General features: G+C 40.6%; 2 protein-coding genes across 5 annotated transcripts in view; one reads left to right on the top strand and one right to left on the bottom strand.

Annotated features, from left to right (window-relative positions):
- The window catches only part of LOC124263688 (glucosidase 2 subunit beta-like), a 57,631-nt gene extending 35,546 nt beyond the window's left edge, over positions 1-22,085 (bottom strand). For all 4 annotated transcript variants that reach the window (XM_046698348.1, XM_046698347.1, XM_046698350.1 and 1 more), the window contains exons 1-7: positions 21,954-22,085; positions 15,571-15,693; positions 15,204-15,299; positions 8,072-8,132; positions 4,428-4,545; positions 4,256-4,319; positions 2,287-2,352 (exon numbers count right to left, since the gene is read on the bottom strand). In XM_046698348.1, coding sequence (XP_046554304.1) covers positions 2,287-2,352; positions 4,256-4,319; positions 4,428-4,545; positions 8,072-8,132; positions 15,204-15,299; positions 15,571-15,693; positions 21,954-22,047 — 622 coding nt within the window. In that variant the 5' untranslated portion in view covers positions 22,048-22,085. The remainder of the gene's footprint in view (positions 1-2,286; positions 2,353-4,255; positions 4,320-4,427; positions 4,546-8,071; positions 8,133-15,203; positions 15,300-15,570; positions 15,694-21,953) is intronic.
- Positions 22,086-22,295: 210 nt separating this feature from the next.
- LOC124263682 (cyclin-G-associated kinase-like) overlaps positions 22,296-23,687 on the top strand; it is an 81,251-nt gene continuing 79,859 nt past the window's right edge. The window contains exon 1 of the mRNA XM_046698336.1: positions 22,296-22,521. Coding sequence (XP_046554292.1) covers positions 22,392-22,521 — 130 coding nt within the window. The 5' untranslated portion in view covers positions 22,296-22,391. The remainder of the gene's footprint in view (positions 22,522-23,687) is intronic.

Raw genomic sequence — 23,687 nt, 5'->3', positions numbered from 1 at the left:
GCTTATTGATCTCACGGCCGAAAACCTGAGGCTATCAGATCTAGAGAGTGCATAGGCGCCATAATTCTGCATGGAGGCGCCGACTAAAACGTATGTAGTTCGGAACTCGCCCAGTCAAGGTGACTCCACCTATGACATCTAAGGGCGAGTCCACTAAAAGGAAAAAAACACTGAGGTATGTGAGGCAGGAGGCCGACACGTTGACGAACGTCCGCCTGTCATTCCCTGGTGGACACATGCAAATTACGCAATATGGCGGACAACCCACGGGAAATCACCAATACAAGCGCTGAATCTTTTAGAAACACCGGGCAGGCACTGGAGGGAGTATGGTTTATAGGCGTCATACAAGCGCTGGATCTGGTAGAAACGCCATACAGGCGCTGGAGGGAGTAAGTATGGGTTTACAAGCTCCGTACAGGCGCTGGATCAGGTAGATGCATCATACATTCCCTGTAGACAGGAACGACACTGGAACAGGTTGGTGTTGCGTCGGAGGCGCTAACGCCGACTGCAGAGCGCCGAGGTCGTAGTCAGTGTGGTAGAAGCGCCATATAGGCGCTGCAGTGATGAAAGCAGAGGCGCTGTTGTACCAGACTGCCCTGCTAACTAGGTCAAGTCAAATGGGAGTCGAAACATCCAGTGACTGCTGAGCACGGTGCATACATCTGAGGCGTCAGGGGTAAGACGTCTGCCAAGGACACGCTAGAAGCAGCAACCTGGAGAAAGGAGACGGAGCGCCAGACGCCCTAGAGCTAGAGGACATCAGTGTTGTCGCAAGTATCTGGATGCTTGTCACAGGCGATGTCGGTGTTGGACCTGGCGCTTCAAAAACAAGTGTAGAAGTGAGCACAGCTCACATATCCCCGCTTCCCACTTTGGGACATGGAAATGACTGATATTGTTATATATAATGTGACAAGGATCAGCAGCTCACAAGACTTTCCCCTTGACTCTACTAAACTTTATATACATGTTAGATAATTGTTGGAAACAACAACAAAACAAATTCTGAAAAACTTTAAAATAGCAAAAGGCACATCAATGGGTAAAGATTAACATGTGTGTGAAGTTTGGTAAACCTAGCATTTAAACTTTAAGAGATATGCTCCAGACAAAACCATCAAACACATTTGGCACTAAGTCGTGTTTCCATGGAAACAGCAATAAAACAAAATTCTGAAAAAAAATTAAAATAGCAAAAGGCACATCAATGGGTCATGATTAACATGTGTGTGAAGTTTGGTGAACCTAGCATGTAAACTTTAAGAGATATGCTCCGGACAAAGTTTCGGGACGGACGGACGGACGGACAGAATGAACGCTATATACCCCCGTTACTTCGTAGCGGGGGTATAAAAAGGTGTTATATTAATTAAGTAAGTGGGGAAAAACACGGAAAAGTGCAATTCACACAGTGTGAATGAAGGCACTTATGAGATACCCCGCCTTACAAACTATACAGCGTGTGCCGTATAGAAACTGCAACATAGCAGAAAAACCCCAGCAAACACGGTGAAAAACATTACAATAGTAATGGGGAACACACAGTGAAACAGTATAATAGTAATAGGGTAGAACAGCATAAATGAGAACGTCTCACAAAATACTGACATAAATTGGAGACCAGAATTAAGGCTTAATAATAATATACAATGATAGTATAACATATAAGCATGAGCCAAGAACAAGCCACTACGAATACATTGAAGCCACGTGTTCTGAATGGCGAAGTGACCGATAATAGTGATGAAACTACTGTGTTTATCACAAACACCATCACTACAACAGTACTACGAAAAACAAAAAAGAAAGGTAATACCTACACTCTCTGAAGAACAAAGGAAAGTTCCCCAAAGAAAGTACCCAAAATTCATAGGAATATAGGATACAAAACAGTCGAGCTGGCAAACCACACGTCTTGCAGGGCGTGCGAAAAGCAATAATCTGAGGTGGCTTACGTCACCTTCCGGTGATGAGTGGGCAGATGGATGTTTACCCGAGACCAGGAAGTGATCGCAGTCTACGCTTTTCAACATCAATCATCTGGCACAGCCACATTTCGAGTCGTAAGCAATAAGTGCAGGAAGTAAGTAGTGCAGGATTAGTTAAAAATTTAGATGTTCCGATTATATCCATGTGATGCAAATTAAAGTGCCAGTGACATGAAAATTCACATCCACAATCTTCACCATCTATATCGTGGTCAGTATTAAACAAAAAATTTCCCCCAAAACTCTCAAAGTGGCATAAAGATATATGTGATGCAGACTTCAGTTGGTGTACCTTCCCAGGCCTTCTCATGCTTCTCCTTGGCTTCCTTCTCAGGAGATTCAGCTTCCGTCTTCTTAACTGCAACAAAAAGTATTCCTTGATCTCTATCATAGACAAGAAAATATGTAAATCCAACATTATTTTCAAAAGATATGGAAACATCAGGTATAAATGACAACAAGAGTTCCATTTTGGACGTTTCCAAATCCAGGATGAGGACTATTTTTATGGATATACAACTTCTTTATTCGGTACACCTACAGAATACCAGATACCTACCAACCATATTCTTTGTTAGCACGCGCACTTCCTATTATAGGGAAGCACGAGCTATATTATTCGAAACAATAAGCGAGCATTAAAATGAAAAATAACCATTGAAATCGGATTGATTGAGACGACTTCCGGTTAGTAAAACTAACCAACGATTTTTAAAATGAAAGGTAAGTTATCACAAATAAAAAATATATACGCCTTTGAAAAAAACGGACCTACGGAATTCTGGGAGTTGGAGCTTCGCTTCCCTGCAACCCGATGCTAACGACAGTGCTGACGATTTCGTTCTGTGAAGGTAAGCATCATATCTAATGTCTAATCTAACCCTAAACCCTAACCCTAAACCTAACCCTAAACCCTAACCCTAAACCCTAAACCCTAATGCTCGTAATGTCGAGTATGCAACATAAACAAAACGCCGTTACTAAGGAACTCAGTTGCGCACATTTTGTGCGCAGTTCTAAAATAAGCTTTCCAAGATGGCGGAAGGTATCCGGTATTCTGTAGTCTTGCCCTTTATTCTGCATAGGCGACGTTTCGACATAGATTCTAATGTCGTTGTCAAGCAAGTGAATCTATGTCGAAACATCGCCTATACAGAATAAAGAAGTTGTATATCCATAAAAATAGTCCTCATCCTGCATCTACCCAACTTCTAGAATGCCAATCAAAGAAATTACAAATCCAATTCGGTTCTGCCCAGTTGGAGAATGTACCTACGTGCACACAATACCATGAGTAACAACACAAAGTCTGTTTCAACTAATCATTTGTGAAGTGTGCAACATAATCCCATTATTACAATTTCTGGTTATACAAAGTTTGAAATGGCCAAATCATGAAGCTACAGTCAGATTACACCCACTCTAAGATATATGGGAACCATGGTAAGGTTATTGCTATTGATGCCTTGCACCGACATCTATTATACATCCATTACAGGTCACATTTGTTGTAGGCAAGACCCCAGGAAGCAAAACTGTTAAATTCAATAATAGGGAAAAATATCTGAAAAAAAAGCATTCAACAGTAGCAAATGCTACACCTAGGATTATCACTAATTTCGCCATCTGACTATGACTAAATTAACACAACGTTGGATTGTGTTATTCCTGATGACACTCTTACATGCTTACTTCCACGCTCCTCCACTTCGATGCTCATAATGTGAATGAGTGCGACGTTTCCATACAGATTCTTGACAACAGTACACCAATTAAAACAAGAAGACAAAGTCACCAATATCCCCCTCAATGGCAAAATACTCTTCATGATTATGTCTACGAGGTATCATTATGTCTAATATTTAGGTGTGTATATAGAAAAGTGGAAGGAGAGTATTGAAAGTTCTGCTCCAAAAAGGAGCACCATCACCAATTTCAGTCTAAGTAAAAATTGTTGCCATGGAAATGCCAAAAATATTTTATTCAGAAATCCAAACCTACCAAAAGGCACCAGTACACCACCAGATCTATGTATGTGCCAAGTTTGGTGAAGAAACATTTAACGGTTTTAGAGTTCTGCTCTGGAAAAGACAAATGTGCACGGACGCACGCACGCACGGACGGAGTCCATTTTAATACCCCCCTCAAAACGCATTGCGGGGGATAACAAATAATTATCCATAAAGTTTGTCAATATACCCTACCCATACATGAAGACATTCACACAGCACTTCTAGCTACCCATGGCTTCACATACTTACCTTCAAAATCCTCCCTTTCACCTATCATTTGTTCCTTTGACTTCTCAAGCTCTTCAGCAAGAGCCTACAACAAACAAATTTTCATCCACTCAAAAATAATTGACTTCAAATTTAAATAAAGACTGTCAAATATATGATGTGGAGGTTTTTTACTAAGTATAATAAGATGTACCTTGTTGGTTTGGAGATTCTGTAAGCCCTCTTCTACATATTGTTTTCTTATGTTGAATCCAGTTTCTCGCAGCTCTTTCTCACGAACCAGATCTTCACGACGCTTGCGACCCAGTTCACTAAAAACACATGTAGCATTTTTACACAACCCAAAAAATGTATCAAATGGTAAGTATGATACTTGACTATCAATCTGACTGGCAGTAAAGCAATGATACCTGTGTTACACTGAAACTCTAAGCTTGAAATTTTAACTATATAATGTATATTAATAATGCTTATCCTATCTCATTTTATGCACACTGCCCGTTATGCACTAATCACATATTTGGAAGATCCCATACTGATGGACAAAACTTGCATTGATTGGCCAGCTTGTAGGCGTGCAACAAGGATTGAAGTTCAGGAACAGTAGGAATGTAGGTACCAGTTGCTACAGCTGCAACAATGTTAATGGCTTCAAGGAAAGTAGACAATGTGCATCTAATGTTTCCTCGAAACATGAAATACTAAGTAACTTGGCGACGGTCTGAGGTGAAGCTGTTGTTTCAGACAAAATACCATGCACTTAGCAACAATCCATGAAACTCTTCCACTTAACAGTAACAAATAACACTGAAAAGGGAGTGAGTTGAAGTGAAGGGAGCTAAAGCAATTGCCAGAACAAATCTCTAGGAACATCCTTTAGCAATCAATGGTCTCTATAGATGCTCCAGATCTGAGGCAACCAGTAAAAATGATCCACAAGAACATGAACAGTCCCGATCTTCTATGAATAGTGACAGATTGTTGCACTTGGGACACAAAATGTGGATATCCCCACCAATGAGAGGCAAAGTAGCAAAACCATCATAATATGAATTTACTAAGGAGTGAGTGAGTGAGTTTAGTTTTACGCCGCACTCAGCAATAGTCCAGCTATATGGCAGCGGTCTGTAAATAATCGAGTCTGGACCAGACAATCCAGTGATCAACAGCATAAGCATTGATCTGCACAATTGGGAACCGATGACATGTGGCAACCAAGTCAGCGAGCCTGACCACCCCGATCCCGTTAGTCGCTTCTTACGACAAACATAGTCGCCTTTTGTGGCAAGCATGGGTTGCTTAAGACCTATTCTACCCCGGATCTTCACGGGTCAATTTACCAAGGAGAACTTTACAGAAAATACAAATTTTAAAAATCCCTTACAGTTGACAACCTGGTTTTTTGTTTCTGTACAATTTCATGAAAGAATGCCTAGTACTCTTTCGAGATATGTCGAGAAATTTGTTGTCATGGAAACAGAAACAAATTAATTTTCTTAAAATATCTAAATAGCAAATGGCACCGCTTCAGCCATTGGTTAATAGATGTACCCAGTTTGGATGAAAACTATCTCATGGTTTTTGAGCGGTGCTCTGGAAACAAAATCCACTCCCTTCCCTTTTGAGACTAAGTCCAAATTGTTTCCATGGAAATCGAGAATGCCAAATCAATGCCAAAAATCCACAAATAGCAAAAGACACTACTTCGGGATCTGTTTAATAGATTTAACATGAACCCGGTTTGGATGAAAGATCTTTCATGGTTTTCAAGTTGTGCTCCGGAAACAAAATCCACCCCATTCTTTTGAAACCAAGTCCAAATTGCTTCCATGGAAATCAAGAAAAATATAAATGCCAAAAATCTGCAAGTAGCAAAAGAGACCACTTCATTATCTGTTTGATGCATCTGCCAAGTTTTGTTGATAGATATTGAGTGTTTTTGGAGTTATGCTCCAGAAACGCAATACACCTAAGACTAAGATCAAATTTGTTTCCATGGAAATCAAGAAAAATACAAATGCAGAAAATCTGTAAATAGCAAAAGTCACCACTTTAGGTTCTGTTTAAAATATCTACCAATATTTGTTGAAAACTGTAGAATAATTTTTAGTTATGCTCCGGAAACAAAATGATTATGGTTGGACGGATGAGGCATTGACTATATCTCCCCCCCCACACACACACACACACACACACACAATTATAGGCCAGGGGCATGAAAAGGGATAAGTGAATGCTTACAAGTTGTAGAAGGATCAGGCTGTTGAGCATTGCTCATAACAATGTACATGTCTTGAACCATAGTCTGGAAATTCAACTGAGAGAAAGATGTTGAGTGTCCTACAGTCCTGCACGTAAGACAGAATAAGAAAATGCAGCATCGCAGAGTCATGTTAGAAGATACACTAGTCGGCAGGATCCTTGAATGAGTTATAGTACAAAATCTTTTCGCCTTACAAAGGGTGCAGCATAAAGCATCATCTCAGCAAAATGACACTGATTTCATCTGGTGGAAACAGCACTTTGGGGCAGAGCAGGGACTGGGTGTGGCAAAAATGATGCAGTCCTAACAATGATTCCATGATCTCTTTATATAAATTACAATATATGCCAGTTTTGGAGGACATTGTGTAATGGAATAATGGTCCCAATTATAGAATCTATAAACCAGAAGTTATGACTTTTACCAAGTATGAAGCGGATGTAATATTTTGTTTATATATTATACTTCAAATAATTTTGCATAAGATCTGTGGCCATTGCATTTCTGCTTTCCACTGCATTCTGAAGCACCATTAGCAATGAGGACAGGATGTTTACGTGATGAACAAAAACAGAAGCCCTTATGTTATCTACACGACTGAGTCAACGCTAATGTTATGTGTGAATGCTGTGTAAACTAAACTTATGTTCTGATGACGATCATGACACAAATACTGCTCCGTGTAATGTGAATAATTACTTTGACAATTATAAAAAGCTACTGCTCAGTAAGAAATGCTGAGAAATGGCAATACTACAATTACCAACATATTAGTTTTATTTTTCATCCAGATATGCTAGTCCTTTGTGCTATGAGCACTCTCTTCCGGGCAACTTCCAGTATCTGTAATTCTTGATATAAGAATTACAGAGAAACAAGTAGGTTTATTGTCGACTGATATATAGACTTGGCTGATAGGTCTACATTCCAATATGAACCTGCATTGGCTAATGTTGGACTGCAACTACAGCAGTGTCCAAGGAAGTAGTGACCAAGAAATCATCCTCATCCAGGATCGGTGACCTTTTTCATGGATCACTTTCGTTTCTTGCTTTCTGACCAAACTTATGCTTAGAATCTCTGTCTTTGGTTCTCCTCAAACTGTTTTTTTGCATACAGCAAACAGATCATTGTCCAAAAGCCTGCAAGTGGGACAGCATGTATTCCAGCAGCAAATGCAGTCGATACACAATGCGTGAGGATCAGTATACAAAAAGGTTGTAGGTGGAGCAAACATTCACTTCCTCAAACCCCTGTCATCAATGCCCATAGAGTAGAACTTAACAATCCTCTTCTAAGGTACCAAAAGAACTCAAGCCTAGCCCCCTGATGATTTCTCTTGCATAGAATGATCAACCTGGGCAGGTCGCATGCTCTGCATGAGCTTCCAGTCATGTCCTATATCAGCAGCTGGAGCTGGTGTGGGTGCTCAGGTGAACTGTTCAGACTTCAGAAAACTTCCAGGTCGTTTCCTCACCATGGTCGAAAGAACAAGAGAAGGTGCATAATGTGAGACAAGCTAAGTTAAAAAAGATATATTATCATCTTACAAGGCAAAGTATCAGCATACTTACTCGCAGGTGTTAGTACACTGAATCTTCTCTTGTTGGTACTCATCAGACCCATCACAACAATCTGGAAACAGGAAGGGGTATATTCAACGTCAATATAACATGCCTTGGATTGGTTCATGTGAAGGCTGCAGCAATGCGACAGTAGTGAGTTTACTTCAAATGCCCATTGGCACCTACATCATATCCATGATCATGTCCAGATATAAAGAACTATTTTGTAGAAATGAATTTTGGATTACTGTGAGTGTGAACTCTGGATATATCACATGAACACATTAAAACCTATCTAAAACCTCAAAAAGGGATGTAAACTATTCTTATGAGTGAGTGAGTGAGTGAGTAAGTGAGCGAGATAGTGAGTGAGTGAGTCTTAGTTTTACGCCAATTTAAGCAACATTCCAGCAACATCACGGCGGGGGACACCAGAAATGAGCTTCACACATTGTACCCATGTGGGGAATCAAACCTGGGTCTTCGGTGTGACGAGAGAAGGCTTTAACCACTAGGCTAACCCACTGTCCCTACTCTTAGGAAAATGTAATTTTCTGATTAAAATTGATATTTTATACTTATCCTGACTCATGCTTAATTGCTTGTCTTCTTCTTCTTGCGAACTATAGTGGAACACTTGAATCCCCTTTTGATGCTCCCTTCAAAAAGGTGGACGTAAAATCACTCACCCCACTAGTCTCCCTTTCCCCCATCTTTTGGCGCGAAAAGTTGGTCACATGATCGGCCATGCTTGTCACTCTCTCAGTATGTTCGAGCCCGATACTTGGATTTGCAGGGAAATCCAGAGTGCCACGAGGGGACGTTGGGAGGGCTAACCTCATGAGTCAGGATAAGTATAAAATATCAATTTTAATAAGAAAATTACATATTTTTCCTTATCCTGACTCATGCTTAATTGCTTGTAGAATCTGACGGAAACGGTGGTGAGTCAAGCCACTCTGGATTCTCTGCTGATTTACGTCCTTATACCCCCTTGGGAACTTCTAGTGGCATTTGTCCTTTCTTCCAGCTTCCTCTGATGAGTGGGGGGACCACAACTTGTCAGATTTATCCTGGAAATCTTCTCCTGACATTTTGTGTGGATTTATGCAGCTCCATCTCTTGATGCTTGCATCAAGTGGACAAGTGACCCTACTTCGTGTACAAGTAAGTCCTTACAAGTACAGGGTCCATCACTCATGCTAGCCTGTCCTAGACGTGCGCATGGACTTTAAAACCGTAACTCTGTTGAGTGTTGGCTTTTACAAGTCACGTGACAAAGGGGTGAGATTGATCTCAGCGTCTTTGAGGTACTGTCAATTGTTGTGCTACAACAAGGGGCCCAAACTGGTGGACGACGGAGACGTCCTCTGTAGCCATGTCTCTGAGGTAGTGGTTGGCAAACACCGTCTCTTATCTCCAAAAGCAGCCCTCCATTATTGTTGAGATGGAGCAGTTTCCATGCAGAGCTAGTGTGGATGCCAGTGCTCTGACTTCATTATAGGCTTTCAATATGACGGCTCTCATCCATATTGATATAGTTGTACGTGAGACTTCTGTAGGTGTCTCCGTGGATAGAGGGATGAAAAGGCGCTTGAATTTTCGTCTCCTCAATTTAGACCTCTGTAGATATATTTTCAATGCTCTGACTGGACATAAGGATCGATCTTGCGTATCCTGTGGTCCTAATATCGACGAAAGTGCTGGGATATGGAATTGTCTGTCTGGTTGACCGGGCAGTTGATTGTTTGCTATAAAATCCCATCTTAGTCCCAGATGCACTGTCACGATGCGTGTCAAATATTGTTCTTCTGAAGTCTAGAGCATGAATTTCTGACATCCTTGTCGCTGTTGCTAGGGCTACGAGGAACAGGGTTTTATGAGTTAATTTCTCATATGATGTCCTTTCTAGTGGTCCATAATCTTCACTGGTAAGATGCTGTAAAACCACATTGAGATCCCAAGCGGGCGCCTTGAATTTCCTTTGTTGGTCTTCCAACTTGAATGAGCGTAGTAGTGCCAGTATCTCTGGTACTTTGATCAGTTTTATACCCGATTCCATCGTGATAACTGTGCTCAAGGCCGCGAGGTATGTAGAGAGTGTAGATCCCTTTAATTGTTTTGTCTGTCTAAGATGACAAAGATATTCCGCCACTTGAGGATGTGTTGCTTCCATCGCAGTGAAGCCTTTATTCCATGCATATTTCTCAAAAACTATGCCACTTGTCATCATACAAGTTACGGGTTGATCTACGTAAGGCTAAAGTTACTGCTTTGGCCGCTCTGGTGGAATATCCTCTTTTCTTCAAGCAAGTCGTGAAACGCTCCATGCGTGTAGTTGAAACATTGTTGGATTTCAGTGTGCTTGCTTGGTGTGTGGATGAATCAGTAGATTTAGCTACTTGGAAGTTGTAGGATTGGCTTTCCTAGTTCTTGTATAAGGTTGGGAAACGGCACTCTCACTGGCCAATAGGGCGTGACCAAAATCAGTTGTAACTTGTTTTTTTCACCTTGACTCTCTGTAATACCTTCAGTATTAACGCTGGAGGAGGGAACGCGTAAGCATTTAGTCCTTCCCAAGAGAGATGCTTAGAGCATCTGTTGCCCATGCTTGTGGGTCTGGAAACGGAGAGACGAATGTTGGTAGTTGGTAGTTGAACTTGGTTGCAAACAAGTCTACCAGTGGGGATCCTACTGTCTGAATGATGTCTCTGAACGCCTCTGGATATAACATCCACTCCGTCGGTAATGGATTCATTGGACGGGATAAGGCGTCTGCTATCACATTTCTGGCTTCAGGAATGTGTGATGCTTTTTATGTCGATGTTCAGGTTGTCTACTATGCTGAATAGATGAAAGCTGAGGTCTAAAATATTCTTTGATCTTGTTGACCCTCGTTTGTTGATGTAGAAGAGGTCTAACATATTCTTTGATCTTATTCACCCTTGTTTGTTGATGTAGAACACCACCGTGGAGCTGTCCGTATGGATCATCAGTTGTGCGTTCCTTTGTATGCTGGACCAGTGTAGTAAGGCATTTATTACTGCTTCCATCTTGAGCATGTTGATGTGCAGACTCTGCTCCTGATTCGACCACTTCCCTGCTGCCACTTCGTTGTCGAGGTGAACTTCCCAGCCTTGAAGTGATGCATCTACGTAGAGATGAGTGTTGCACTCCAGCTCTGATAAGTAGGATCCTCCACAAATATTCGACTTCCTAGTCCACCATAGAAGATATGGTTTCAATCCGTCCGGTAGTCCTAAGGAGACCAGACGGTTGAGATGGGCGTTCACAAACACTTGTAGTGTGCGCAATTGTAGACCTCCTCTGCGAGTCATGTCTTGTGCTGACGTGACAAAACTGATTAGGCTCTGCCAACTTCGTAGTGGTAACGGAGAGAGTAGTGCTTGAGATACCATGGCTTGTATCTAGACCCAACTATTCTTTGAGACGACAATGCGATTCTGCAGTGCGATGAACATCTTCCCAAAAATCTGCTCATATCCTACGTTGTAGGTACCCTTGCCATGTCCGTAATGGCAGCGAAGCAAAATGTCCGGTTCTGGCATCATGACTTGAAGTTTATTTCTTCAATCTTCCGATAATATGTCAAAAGGACTTGTCATCAGAATCACCACAAGTGCAGTGATGATGCATAATTCGTCGTCTCTAGATGTACTGGAATTGCCATCGCTGTGTAGTCTAATTATAGTAGACTGGCTGCCTCGAGCAGAAATCGTCAAACGTATGTTGCTGCAATTCGTCAGATTACCAATCTTCAAACTGCTGACAGGGAAGGTCCTTATGACCCGTGAAGACGGTCAAATCACGCTGAACCCTGCTAACTGGACTGTAAATGGAGCCTTCCTCCCACATTGAAAAGTTGTTTACGATTGTAGATAACTTCCTGACACGTGAGCTGTGCCTGACTTCTGCACAGGGCGTTGTCTCTCATGGACCAATCAGATTGCAGCATTTGATTCATCTCAGATTCCCAGTCACCGGTGTTGCAGGAAAAAGATCCTTGTAAAATCTTGTGGAGTCGTTGATTTCTATCATCAACACTCAGCCTTGTCCGCAACTTCCCGGAATACACGAGTGAACACGTGTATAGCAGGCTGAGTGGAAAACGCGAGAAAGATTTCGCCACGTAATACCGATGTAGGTAGACTGTTTCCCTGGCTGTTGTGACTTTTCTCTTCTTCACTGAAGATAATGCAGTCGTCATTTTATACAGATGATCAGCTGAAGTTCCATACTTGCTTACCGTTGATACTTGTAGACTGTAGTCATCAGTCTCAATGAAGCGCCTTAAAATAACCGATTGTGTTGAATACACAAAAGGTATTGTAGAGTTGATACTTCACTACGATGATTGGAAAAAACGATATTACGCTGAGGACTGCGACAATGCCAATGCTAGGACAGTGGTAACTGTTAAGCTATCCCCTTCCTCACAAGAGCCAGCTCCCTTCAATGGAAGTCATTGATGATTTTGTAGTTCTCGTCTATCTCTGGGGCCTTCATGAAGGGTTCCATATGGCGAAGAGAACTTCTTAGCGTTGAAAAGTGGGATACTTTGACTCTGGTACTTCGTTGCCTTCTTGAAGGCGGTACTGAGTTGTCTGGTACATCCAAGACAGGATCGATGGATGGAAGGGTGAACTTGTCAAAATCGTCGTTAGACATTATGTATGTGAATGCTTCATTATCCTCCTTAGGTGGTGATGCAAGCTCCAATCCATTAGCCATCCAGGATTTAACCTCTGTATTGGAGAAAATAATTCCCCCCTCATTTTCAGCTCTAGATGCATCTTGTTCTGAAGATCGTTGTCGTTGGTCCTAATCTCTGAGTGGAGATCTATGAAGAGATCTGTGTGAAGGCATTCGTGAATGCCTTTCTGAAGATGCATTTGGTGATCTGTGAGGAGACCTGTATCTGCAGGGTGATCCATGAAGATCTTCTATGGGACGTTCGCGCAGGCCTCTGGTGATTGTCCGAATCTGAAGATGAGGATAATCTGCGTTGTTCCGGTGAACGTGTAGTTCTCCTTTTCAACTACAGGCTCCTCGTTGTCCAGGTTGATAGGTTCTCGTGAAGTTGTCATAGCCGATTGTTGTGATCTATGTGTAATCCCGCGAGTGCCTTTTGGAGATGTGGTAGGTGATCTGTATTTACGTGGCGACGACCATGAAGACCTTCCCAAAGACCTGCGCGAAGGTCACCTGTGTCTGTGAGCTGTATGCCTTCGTGAGGGTGTATATTCTCTTCTACGTGGCGTTCGCGCAGACCTCCGATGATTGTCTGAGTCCGAGGATGAAGATGATCTGCGATGCCTTCGCAAATGCTCCTCGTCTATTGCAGGAGCCTCTTCCTAATTGTTGCTTCCTTCGCGAATACCTTTGCAGGTGCTGTCTCGGCTGTTGTTTCCATGAGTGTCTTCACAAGTGGTTCTGCCACAAATGCCTTCGCGAGTGCCGTCACGAGAGTTGCTGTCTTCATGAACGTTCCCTTCACGAACGTTTTCTTCACGCAGGTTGCTTCCTTCATCCCGATGAGGTGTAGACGATGTTCGTCCTCCTTGCAGACTCGTCTGCTTCTCCGCAATCTTCTCCTGAGCGAACCTACGTTCAATCAGGTCCATCATCTGCTGGGTAAACTGCTGCATAAAGATGCCCCGGGTTGAAGGTCTGCGCTGATAACTGGTGCTGTTGTACAGATGACGCCGCATCTAACAGTGCTGAGGTGTCATCTAAGGACTGCCTGTCCTCTCTGGTATCTGCAGTCTGCGTAGATAGGACGTCTGATTGCGTTGATATAGTTGCAAACGTCAGTGTAGAAGAAGATCTTGTCTTCTTCCTCACCGGTACTTCAGGGATGAGGATCGGTGGCTCATCGTAAACGTCTGCTTCGTTCGATGGGTTGATATCTGCGGCGAAGGACCTCGACTTCTTTGCTGCCCCCACTGACGACTTGACTGTAGACTTGTCTGAAGACGGCGTACTGGTCTTCTTGGACTGTGACGAGGATTGTTGAGTCGAAGACGATCTTTTCCTAAGGCTGGAAACCTCATTCCTCTGCTCTGAAGACGCCACCAGCAGCTCACTGGAATGATGTACCTCGACAGACAACAACCCACGGTTATTAACGCATTCACCCTGTTGAGACATGACTTTTAATTGCCGCCTCAACTTGTCCTTGGCACGTCTATGAATAGAATATAAATAATTACAAAATTCAATTTGAGATAAATGCTGACAAAGTTTACAGCGGAGGCTGGAAGAACATATAGAAGTGCAGTTAGGACATAAAGAATGCGGATCAGCAGCTGACAACCGAAACCTGCAAGAAATGCAAGTCTTCATGAAATGTAAACAAGTTGAAACATGTTGTCAACAACGTGAAAAACGGACAAATTTAGAATAAATTTCAAACCATATTGCTGGTAAATCCTTGCTAAAGCCCTTATACAGCCTAATTTAGTATAAAAGCCAAAAATTCAAAGGATATATGCCGTATAGGGGACCCAGGCACTCTCACAACCGTCCACTAGGGCGAAGAAGGAGAGAGTGACAAGCATGGCTGATCATGTGACCAACTTTTCGCACCAAAAGATGGGGGAAAAGGGAGACTACTGGGGTGAGTGATTTTACGTCCACTTTTTTGAAGGGAGCTTCAAAAGGGGATTCAAGTGTTCCACTATAGTTCGCAAGAAGAAGAAGACAAACAATTAAGCATGAGTCAGGATAAGGAAAAATTTGGAATTTGGACGTGAGAGATGAGAACATGGAAATCAGTGCAAATGTGCCATCTCCTACTGCAGGGTGACAGCTTGTGAACAGTGATAAGAATGATGTATATAAAACAAATTCAAATTAAGTGCCTCATCATTCCACACTAGGATGTTTCTGTACTTGAAGTGAGACGAAGTGAAATGGGGTATACATTGTACTAAAGAATATTTCGTTCATACGACGACTTGCATTTGTGTGTATGTGTGGCTGCTTGTACTACCCAAACTTTATAGTGCTAGCTCACTGAGATACCATGCCACAGTTAAGTGAACTTTCCCTTCAACCATACACTGAACAAAGAGACATTACATGTCAATGTACAAAAGTGGATAAATACCCTACTTACCACAATAGCCATCGTTGACACGAGAAGACAGAATATCTTCTGCTACATGACCTTTGTTTTGGCAGAAGAACTTCATGTTGGGGCATGCTGCTGTGCCTGAATAACAAAGAGTCATCTTTGTCACAGCAGGTCAAGGTGGACTATACTCACTGCTCATGCAGCCTACTACTGGTTTTCCTGGGTTTCCCTGATGTACAGGACAACTTACATAGCAAGAACATTGCTGTAATACAAATACTTGGTGGAGGTCAGAATGGTAAGAAGGCATGGATATATTAAATAGAATCAGTATTCCTGACAGGATCAGGCACAAGTGTACACATTCATAGTAAACCATTCTAGCAAACATCACTTGAATTGTCCTCACCTGGTTCATCAGTCCCATCATCACAATCACAATAGTCATCATTGACATATTCAAAGGGGAATTCTTGGACAGTATTCAGACATTTAAAGGTGTTTCCTTCCCCAGGCTGGTAGAGTACTGCTCCTGCAATACAAGTCAGACATCAACAACTTAACTCAAATACTGTTACATTATCTTCCCCTAAAGCAACCACACACAAATACTGTGCCAATGCTCTGTTGAGAATAGGTATTGTGTTTCGTGCACAACGCACCATGAAAGCTATTAATAGGCACTTATTTATATATCTAAGTAATCAAAAAAATAGAAATTTTATCAATATTTTAATGAAACAATTTTCATCCAGCAAAGAAATACTCTTGTCTTGGTTGAAGTCCCCATTATACTAAATTTATTATGTATTCTAAATGACATAAATGTATATTATTTAACGAATGACATGAGAAATTCTGAAATGGCGATTACTGTTACAGTTAGTTGTGAGAAAACACCTATTTGTACTGCCATGATTCCCTTGTGTCACAAAAATACACACGATTGGCAGTAGTGAATGGACTGGACACATTGGTGAATAGCTAATGAATAATCATAAATAATTCTGTTTCATTAATTTAACAAACAGCAGAGTAATTTTGTAAATATTGCTAAAATATGCCGATAACTGTTTGGCAGCCAGTATAGTTGTTTTTCATTTACTGCTTAGTTCAGAAGAAAACTATATCAAATAATCATAATATCTGCACATTAAACAATGGATAGAATAACAGACAATGGTCCCTACAACTATCGATTGATCGCAATTGTGAGATTGTCGAACTGGTCTGGCAAAGAGTCCTGCTTCCCGATTGCTGATTACGCACTGTCAGGTCGGAGTTTCGGCGCAGTCCAGTGATTTGGGTTGTTGTTGGGTATGGTGCGTGAACGAGGATGTCTGAACCGGATGTAGCATTATTGTATCAGATCCATAGGTTAGAGATAGTCTGTCTGGACACGCCAAAGTGCCTTGCCACCTCATGCTGCGATGTCCCTCCTTGTATATGTAAATAGCCGATGGTGTTGTGTCGTTGAGCTTCTGTCAGTCTTGGCATTCTTTTGTCGTCTATAGTGGCTTAAAGCAATGCATGTGGAGTACTGTTGATGTGGCTTTATAAAGCACAGGGGGATACACAATTTCATGATGCATGTGCATTTCATATAGGGTGTGTTTTAGCGATTCACTATAAACGTGAGTGTAACATTACGTTTTTGTTCAACGTTTCTTGTTTGAAGTGTTTTGCCGTCAGTAACCATTGCCCACATGTTGGGATTCAGCATGGATTAATTTGTGTCAAATATTTTCCTAAAATTCAAATTGTTCCTATGCCAAGATTCTTTTTTTGAAGAGGATATATATCATGATACCCAGTGGTGTTTAATAGCAAATTTGACAATCATTATACAAAGCTCCCAAGGTAAGCAATTTATCTTAGAAAACCACCATCTACCCTTTCTAAAAAAATGATGTAACACTACTAGTGGTGGTCCGATTGATTGAAATAATCGAAGATTAGTCGCAAAACTGAACGAATAAGCAATTGATACACAAACAATTTTGGAAAGCTTGTTTGCATTAACAATACTTTCGACAATGTTGTTTTTTTCTGTTACATTTCATGAGCACCACAAGCTTGTTCCAAGACAGGATTGAATTTATCTTAAAGACTCCAGGAAATCTATGTTCCTAACATACTAGTCATTCTTTAAAGGGCCACTGATCCAGAGCAATTTTCGTGGACTGGTTGTTGCTTTTGTTATTGTTTTTCTCCCACGGGTACACGGATGATATCCCAGAATTCATGACTGGTTCGTTACCTCTGCTGCGCCACCCTCATGCGCAATTGATAGTATAAGTATAGACTGATCAACAAAGATGAAATCATTTTTTTACTCGATAATCTTATGTTGATTTTGTTGTAAAATTATGTAGACTTTGATGAATAATTTGGTTTCTTATAAAAAAATATTCACTTTGATAAAAATGCTGATTTTGATGTACAATTTTGATTTCAAAGTAATGTTGACTTTATGAAAATGTTAACGTAAATGGATGTAGAATTTGATTTAAGAAATAGTTTGACCTTGAATTTGGTGAGAAGCCTGATATAATAGCATTGTTTTGAAAGTAAGGCTAACTAAGTACATGGAGAGTCTTGGGGAGAGTAGTGAGCTTGGGTTCACTACTAGTCAATCTGAATGTTGTATTAAATGGCATTTTTTTTATAACAAATGAAAACATTTTAAGTTTAACCATCTGCCAGTGGTAAAAAATGTTAGGACTGAAATAACGAAGTCAATGTATCTTTATATTTTGTCTTATAATCCTAATTAGTTTATTATCATATTTGTATGCATTTTGAAACTTAATAAAATTCACACGATCAGCTTATACTTAGTGAATTTATAACATGAATGTAATATCTAGACATTTTATAGATTGCCAACATGTATCATATTTCACACACACGCCCTGAGTGCGACCTAGTGTATGTTGTCTGTCTCATTACACTTCACGGCTAAAAAATGATTCTGCTGAATGCCATAACAAATAAATAAAAACAAAATGCAAATATTAAAATTAAAACAGACTAAAGTTAAAGCAACAATATCAGGCTATTCCCTTGTTCGGGGGAATGTATCCATCAATATCCACATAAAGGAATGAGATGCCCTTCATCTGCAGCTGACAAAGTATCCTGTTCCATGTCATGTGTCTTTTAACAGTCTAACATGTGAAAAAGTGATCTATCGTTTCAGGTTTTTCACATTGGTGTATAGTCCCATTGGTCACCCAAGATAGCACACCTGGCAACTAATTGCATGATGTCAGCCATTCTTTAAAAAAGTAATTTAGTTAGCCAATAATGAGCCATCAATCAATGTATTGGCAGTTAATCCTTTGAAAGAAGGACGTTTTTCCAAAGAGACTTTACGACAGGGTGTATTCAGTATAGATAAGTAAATCTACATACATAAACACTACCTTTTGACAAATCCACTGTGCAGGATAAAAGCACTTAATCAGCGTGTTATCGGTTAGTCCTTTGATCGATGTTTGTTTTGTAACTCAGCTGATAATTCCTCTTACTGCACTTCCATGCGCATATTACATAAGATGTAATACATTTGCCACGGTTCACACCCGGACTGTCGAATGTTTTATCGAATACACACCGGACTGTTGAAAAGTAGTGGAGCGTGGCAATGCTCAACACTGCTCTAATAACGCCCGGAGTGTCGAACTTGCCTTGGAGAACATGAACCTGCGAATAGCAGAAAGACTGCGCTAATCCGCTCTACTCTAATTAACGAGGGAGAAGACATAAATACTATTTTTGTTGAAATGAGAAAAGAGTTTGAGTTTGAGTTAACTAGATTTGTCACATTTCCTTCTCAATGATACAGATACAGTACACAACTGTTGTTGTTGAAATGAGAAAGGTTAACTAGATTTGAATCAGATTTGTCACATTTCGTCTCACTAAAACTTTATAATACAGCTTGGATAAACGGTCAAATACCAAAAGCCTGGAAACACTCCCTTATGATACCCATACACAAACAAGGCAAAGACGTAAACAAAGCCAAATCATATCGGCCAATATCTCTAACATCTAACATATGCAAAAGCATGGAGGGTATGGTTAACAAGCGACTCACACAATATCTTGAAACACAAAATCTATATAATATTCCATAGACCATCTAATCTGATGACATATTCAACAACCTCAGTCAAAACATAAACAAATCCCAGTTTGCCGACGATGGAGCAATATGGGTTAATGAAAACCAGCACTTAACATGGAACAAACACACTCAATTCATACACGACAAATGCAAGTCAGATCTCAACATTATTAAATACCTATCACATAGTAAATGGGGTAGCACAAACAAACATTACTACTATTATATAAATCACTCATCAAATCTAAATTACTCTATGGCTGCGAAATACTTCAAGATATGGCACAAACACCAATTCCAAGCACATTCTAACAAACCCCAAATTAATTAAACCACTCATTAAATATCTCATTCATACAAAATTATACCAAACAATCTAGCAAAAAACAACAACAATACAATAATTCCACTTAAAACTTCGACAAAAAAGAGGACACATATTCCCGAGCATGCCCGTATAACAAAGGGGCCACAATAAAGAATGTACTGTATAACGTATTTTGTTTTCCTTAATGCCCGGAGCTTGAAACGCCATAGTGTTAACGCCTAATTACCTCCTTACGTAATACCCGAAACATCGAATTTATAAAATTTCAATTTTCGACAGTCCGGGTGGACACCTTTGCCACATCAGACCTCAATTTATAATGATGAGTATTTACTCCAGACACAAGAAATGCCAAATGGGAACCTTTTTCGGGTAATCTGAGTGGTGTTATCACTAATTATTATACCTGTTATAAAATCATTAACTGACCATCAAGTGAATGATGACAAATAACATGTGCAGGTTTACCACCAAACAATGGTTACAGCAAGAGAGTAGTAATCGTTGTATTGCATGCAAGTTTGATTGCCTGAAAAAAACCCACTTATGGGCAGACACTGTTCTGAGGATACGAACGGAACTTCATTGTTACATAAGAAATATATATAAGCATTTGCTGTGTACTTAGTTAAAAACTGTATATACCTATGTACCTAAGTAAAATTTCAGATTTATTTTGCAATGGCAAAGTGGGGTTGTTTAGTTTATGGATTCAAATATATCAAATTTATGTTTTTGATATCATAGCATATGTAATAGACATCATATTTTTACATGATTAAATATTGAGGTAAAAATACACAGAAATAGGATGAAATTGGATCAGTCACTATACCATCCAAACATTTGAAAATCTGAAAAAGCCTACACTGTTGGGATACTTTATTACGGTTTATTCGCAGGAAGGCGACTTTTTAGTTTTAGCTTTTTGCACGAAGGCGAAACACGGTACCCCTTGATGTTTGTTGCAGTGTTGTTGCAGTAATGTTTATGTAAGGGCTTACGGGAGATTAACGGGGGATTCGCATAAGGGTGGTGACTAAATTTGTACTAATTTCTACGTGAACACAGTTCATGGGTCGGTTCATGCTGTCACTGATTTTGTGAACTGTTATTTACAGCCAATGGGTAATCATAAGAATTGAGAGTTCGTATCAATCGCAAAAAAACAACAATGTCAACAGTTTTATATAAATATATACTGCACGTACAACATGAGACATGGAAAACGCGGTATCCTCCCAAAACTTCTACATCCCAGAACTTCCACAGCTTATAACAATGCACATCTACAGTACAAGTATCTACCTATAGCTCAAGGTGGAAGGTATTTAGTAGTTGGAAGTTATATGTACAGAATAAGTAAGTTGAAAGTTGGGATTCCAACCATTTTGTACACATGTAGGAATAAAATGAACATGAACGTTTTGTGGTTGTCGCCTTCCTCTGGGATTAGGGTTCTTGTATAAACACCTGAACCCATTGTTGCAAAAGTCGCCTTCCTGCGAAACACCTTTATTACAATCAGACAAGAACTACCGGGGATATTTTCAAGTAACGGCATCTGATGGGCATCCACCCTTCCTAATGTCCCACTGATTAGGTTGAAGAAATTCTGCCAGGGTGGACAGTAGCCCAGTCCCTGTGTCCATCACGGGAGCAGAGTCTGACCAGTTTGCAGCTAGGTTTTGTAATTAGACTGTTGGCTGGAAACAATAATCGCTCTGAATCAGTGTCCCTTTAAAGATGTGAAATTTGCAAATGCATATTGTGCAATTTGCAAAAAAACCTCGAAAGATCTACATGTTTTTTCTTTATTTTTGTGCACTAACAAACATAAACAGGAAAATTTGATTAATGACGCTAACCAATTATTTTCGAAGGTAGATCAGCTGTTATGGCAAGAGTTCCTCCCGTTAGGTTTAGGTTTGGGGAAACGGAAGGAACTCTTTCCGCTGTAATGAATCAATCATCAATTATGAGATTTTAACCAATTCCCAACACTAAACACTACTAACAGGAAACCTACACTTTGTTTAGTCACCGTTGTATGTTTCATCTAGAAGAGTACTGAATCATTTTCGCCTTGTGTCAGAGCCCAGATCATTGCCCGGGCCATAGTGGGATTAGTATACCCGGATCCTGGTTAACACATACAATTTTTCACTCATTAAAACAGTTTATGACGACTAAGCTAAACTAAAGCCTTAGAACGCCAGCGCCGTACTCATGAACTCTCTGCGAGCCATCTTTTAGGAAAGCGAAAACGTCTGACACAACATGTACATCTATTTCACCAACATCATATTTCAATTGAACATAAACTGACGTGAAAGCGGGACACCCCTCGGTCTTCCGATGCCGCCTTCCACAACCAAAATTGTGACAACGACAGACAGCACGCTCAGCAACATCGCCGACATTTTATCAACAGGGTAAATGTCGTTCTCTCATTGGCCGAATGAACAAGGGAGGCTACTCCTAAATTCCATGACGTTTTCAGTTCATCTTTGCAGCATTCCTTGGTTTTGTGAGAATGCATACGTTTAATCAATTAACTATATTAGAATCACATGTCGTATCAAAACAGTTTCATACATTATTTGTAAAAGTAATATGTCAATATATTCTTTCGGAATTCAATGTGGTAATTGTCTTCGAGCTCATTTTCGACAGAACATGTGACGTCACGGTGATCCGCCAGCAACCCAAGAAATAATTTTGACGTATTTATCTTTTGTGATTTGGGCAAATGTAAGCCGTAATAATGGCAGATTTCTTTAAGTCAGCCTTTGGATATTTAAGCGGCGGGCAGGGCCGCATAGATAGTGATTTCGTAGGGCAGAGTGTCGAGTTGGGAGATCAGAAATTGCGAGTAAAGAAAGTGATAGCAGAAGGTAAGTGTCAAATCTTGACACGAGTCTTGGTGTCTTTTTGTGTTCTATTAATTGATATGCCCAGCAAAAATATCTTGATTTCTAACTACCCAATTGCAGTAATGTTCGAAAAATAATAGTTGTCACATGTGCGTTATCAGTATTGATACAAAGTTAGAAGTAAATATATATGACACTGAACATGAATCTTGAATAAAAATTGATAAGAGCCACACAGCAAATTAAAATACAGTAACGTTGTGGTACTTTACCATATTTACCTGGCATGCTTTTTCTCAGGCTGGATTGCACTTTACGGGGCACACACTTCGGAGCAATTATTGTGCGATAGCGAGACAGCGGTAATTGCTTCGTCTCCCTTCGCTGCCAGTCTACAATCCTTAGGGATTTAGAGTTAGGGTTAGGTACCCTTTCCGATCCTTAGGGTGAGGGTTTATTGTTAGGTACACATTACGATGCTTAGGGGTTAGGGTATGGCACCCCTTCCAATCCTTAAGGTTAGAATTAGGGAACCTTTCCAATCCTTAGGGAGCTCACAAATATGGCAAACAACCCTTTCCAATCCGAGACCTTATCTCAGTGTAATCTGATTATATCCAATTGAAACACATCTTGCCCCATCCAGTTGAGCTCAGAAACAATGGCGGAAAAAAAATGAATTGGAAGGGTGTGGCACAGTGAGGCGAAAGCGTGAGAAATGAAAACAAACCATTGGGCTTACGTATTTCTCATTTCCCGTGCTTCTGCCTCACTTTTTTGCTAATGACCCGTTAAACGAGCACTCATTAACTGTGATGGCACTCTTGGTCCTAAGGTAGAGGATTGTCTCCGTGGTGTAGTGGTGAGAGCGTCCGACCGGATTCCACGACCGTATCATACCAAAACACGTTAAAATATGGTACTTGTTGGTCCCAGCCTGGCACTCGGCATTAATGGGTATAACAAGGACTGGTCGGCTCGGAGTCAGTATAATGTGTCTGAGTGGGGTATTCATGCTTTACTGCGGCATTGTATCTCAGAGGGCTAGCACTATAAAGCCAGCTTCTGTCTGGGCTAGTACAAGCAGCCGCACATACACACACACACATGCATGCATGTCGTCATATGAGGAAATATCACCTCACCTCACCTCACCTCACCAATTTCACCTCACCTCACCTAAGGTA

This window comes from Haliotis rubra, unplaced genomic scaffold (genome assembly GCF_003918875.1).
Source record: "Haliotis rubra isolate DU_JTF1 unplaced genomic scaffold, ASM391887v1 Scf894, whole genome shotgun sequence".
NCBI lineage: Eukaryota > Metazoa > Mollusca > Gastropoda > Lepetellida > Haliotidae > Haliotis > Haliotis rubra.
Note: the sequence above shows the minus strand (reverse complement) of the source record. Positions and strands in the feature narration are given on the sequence as shown.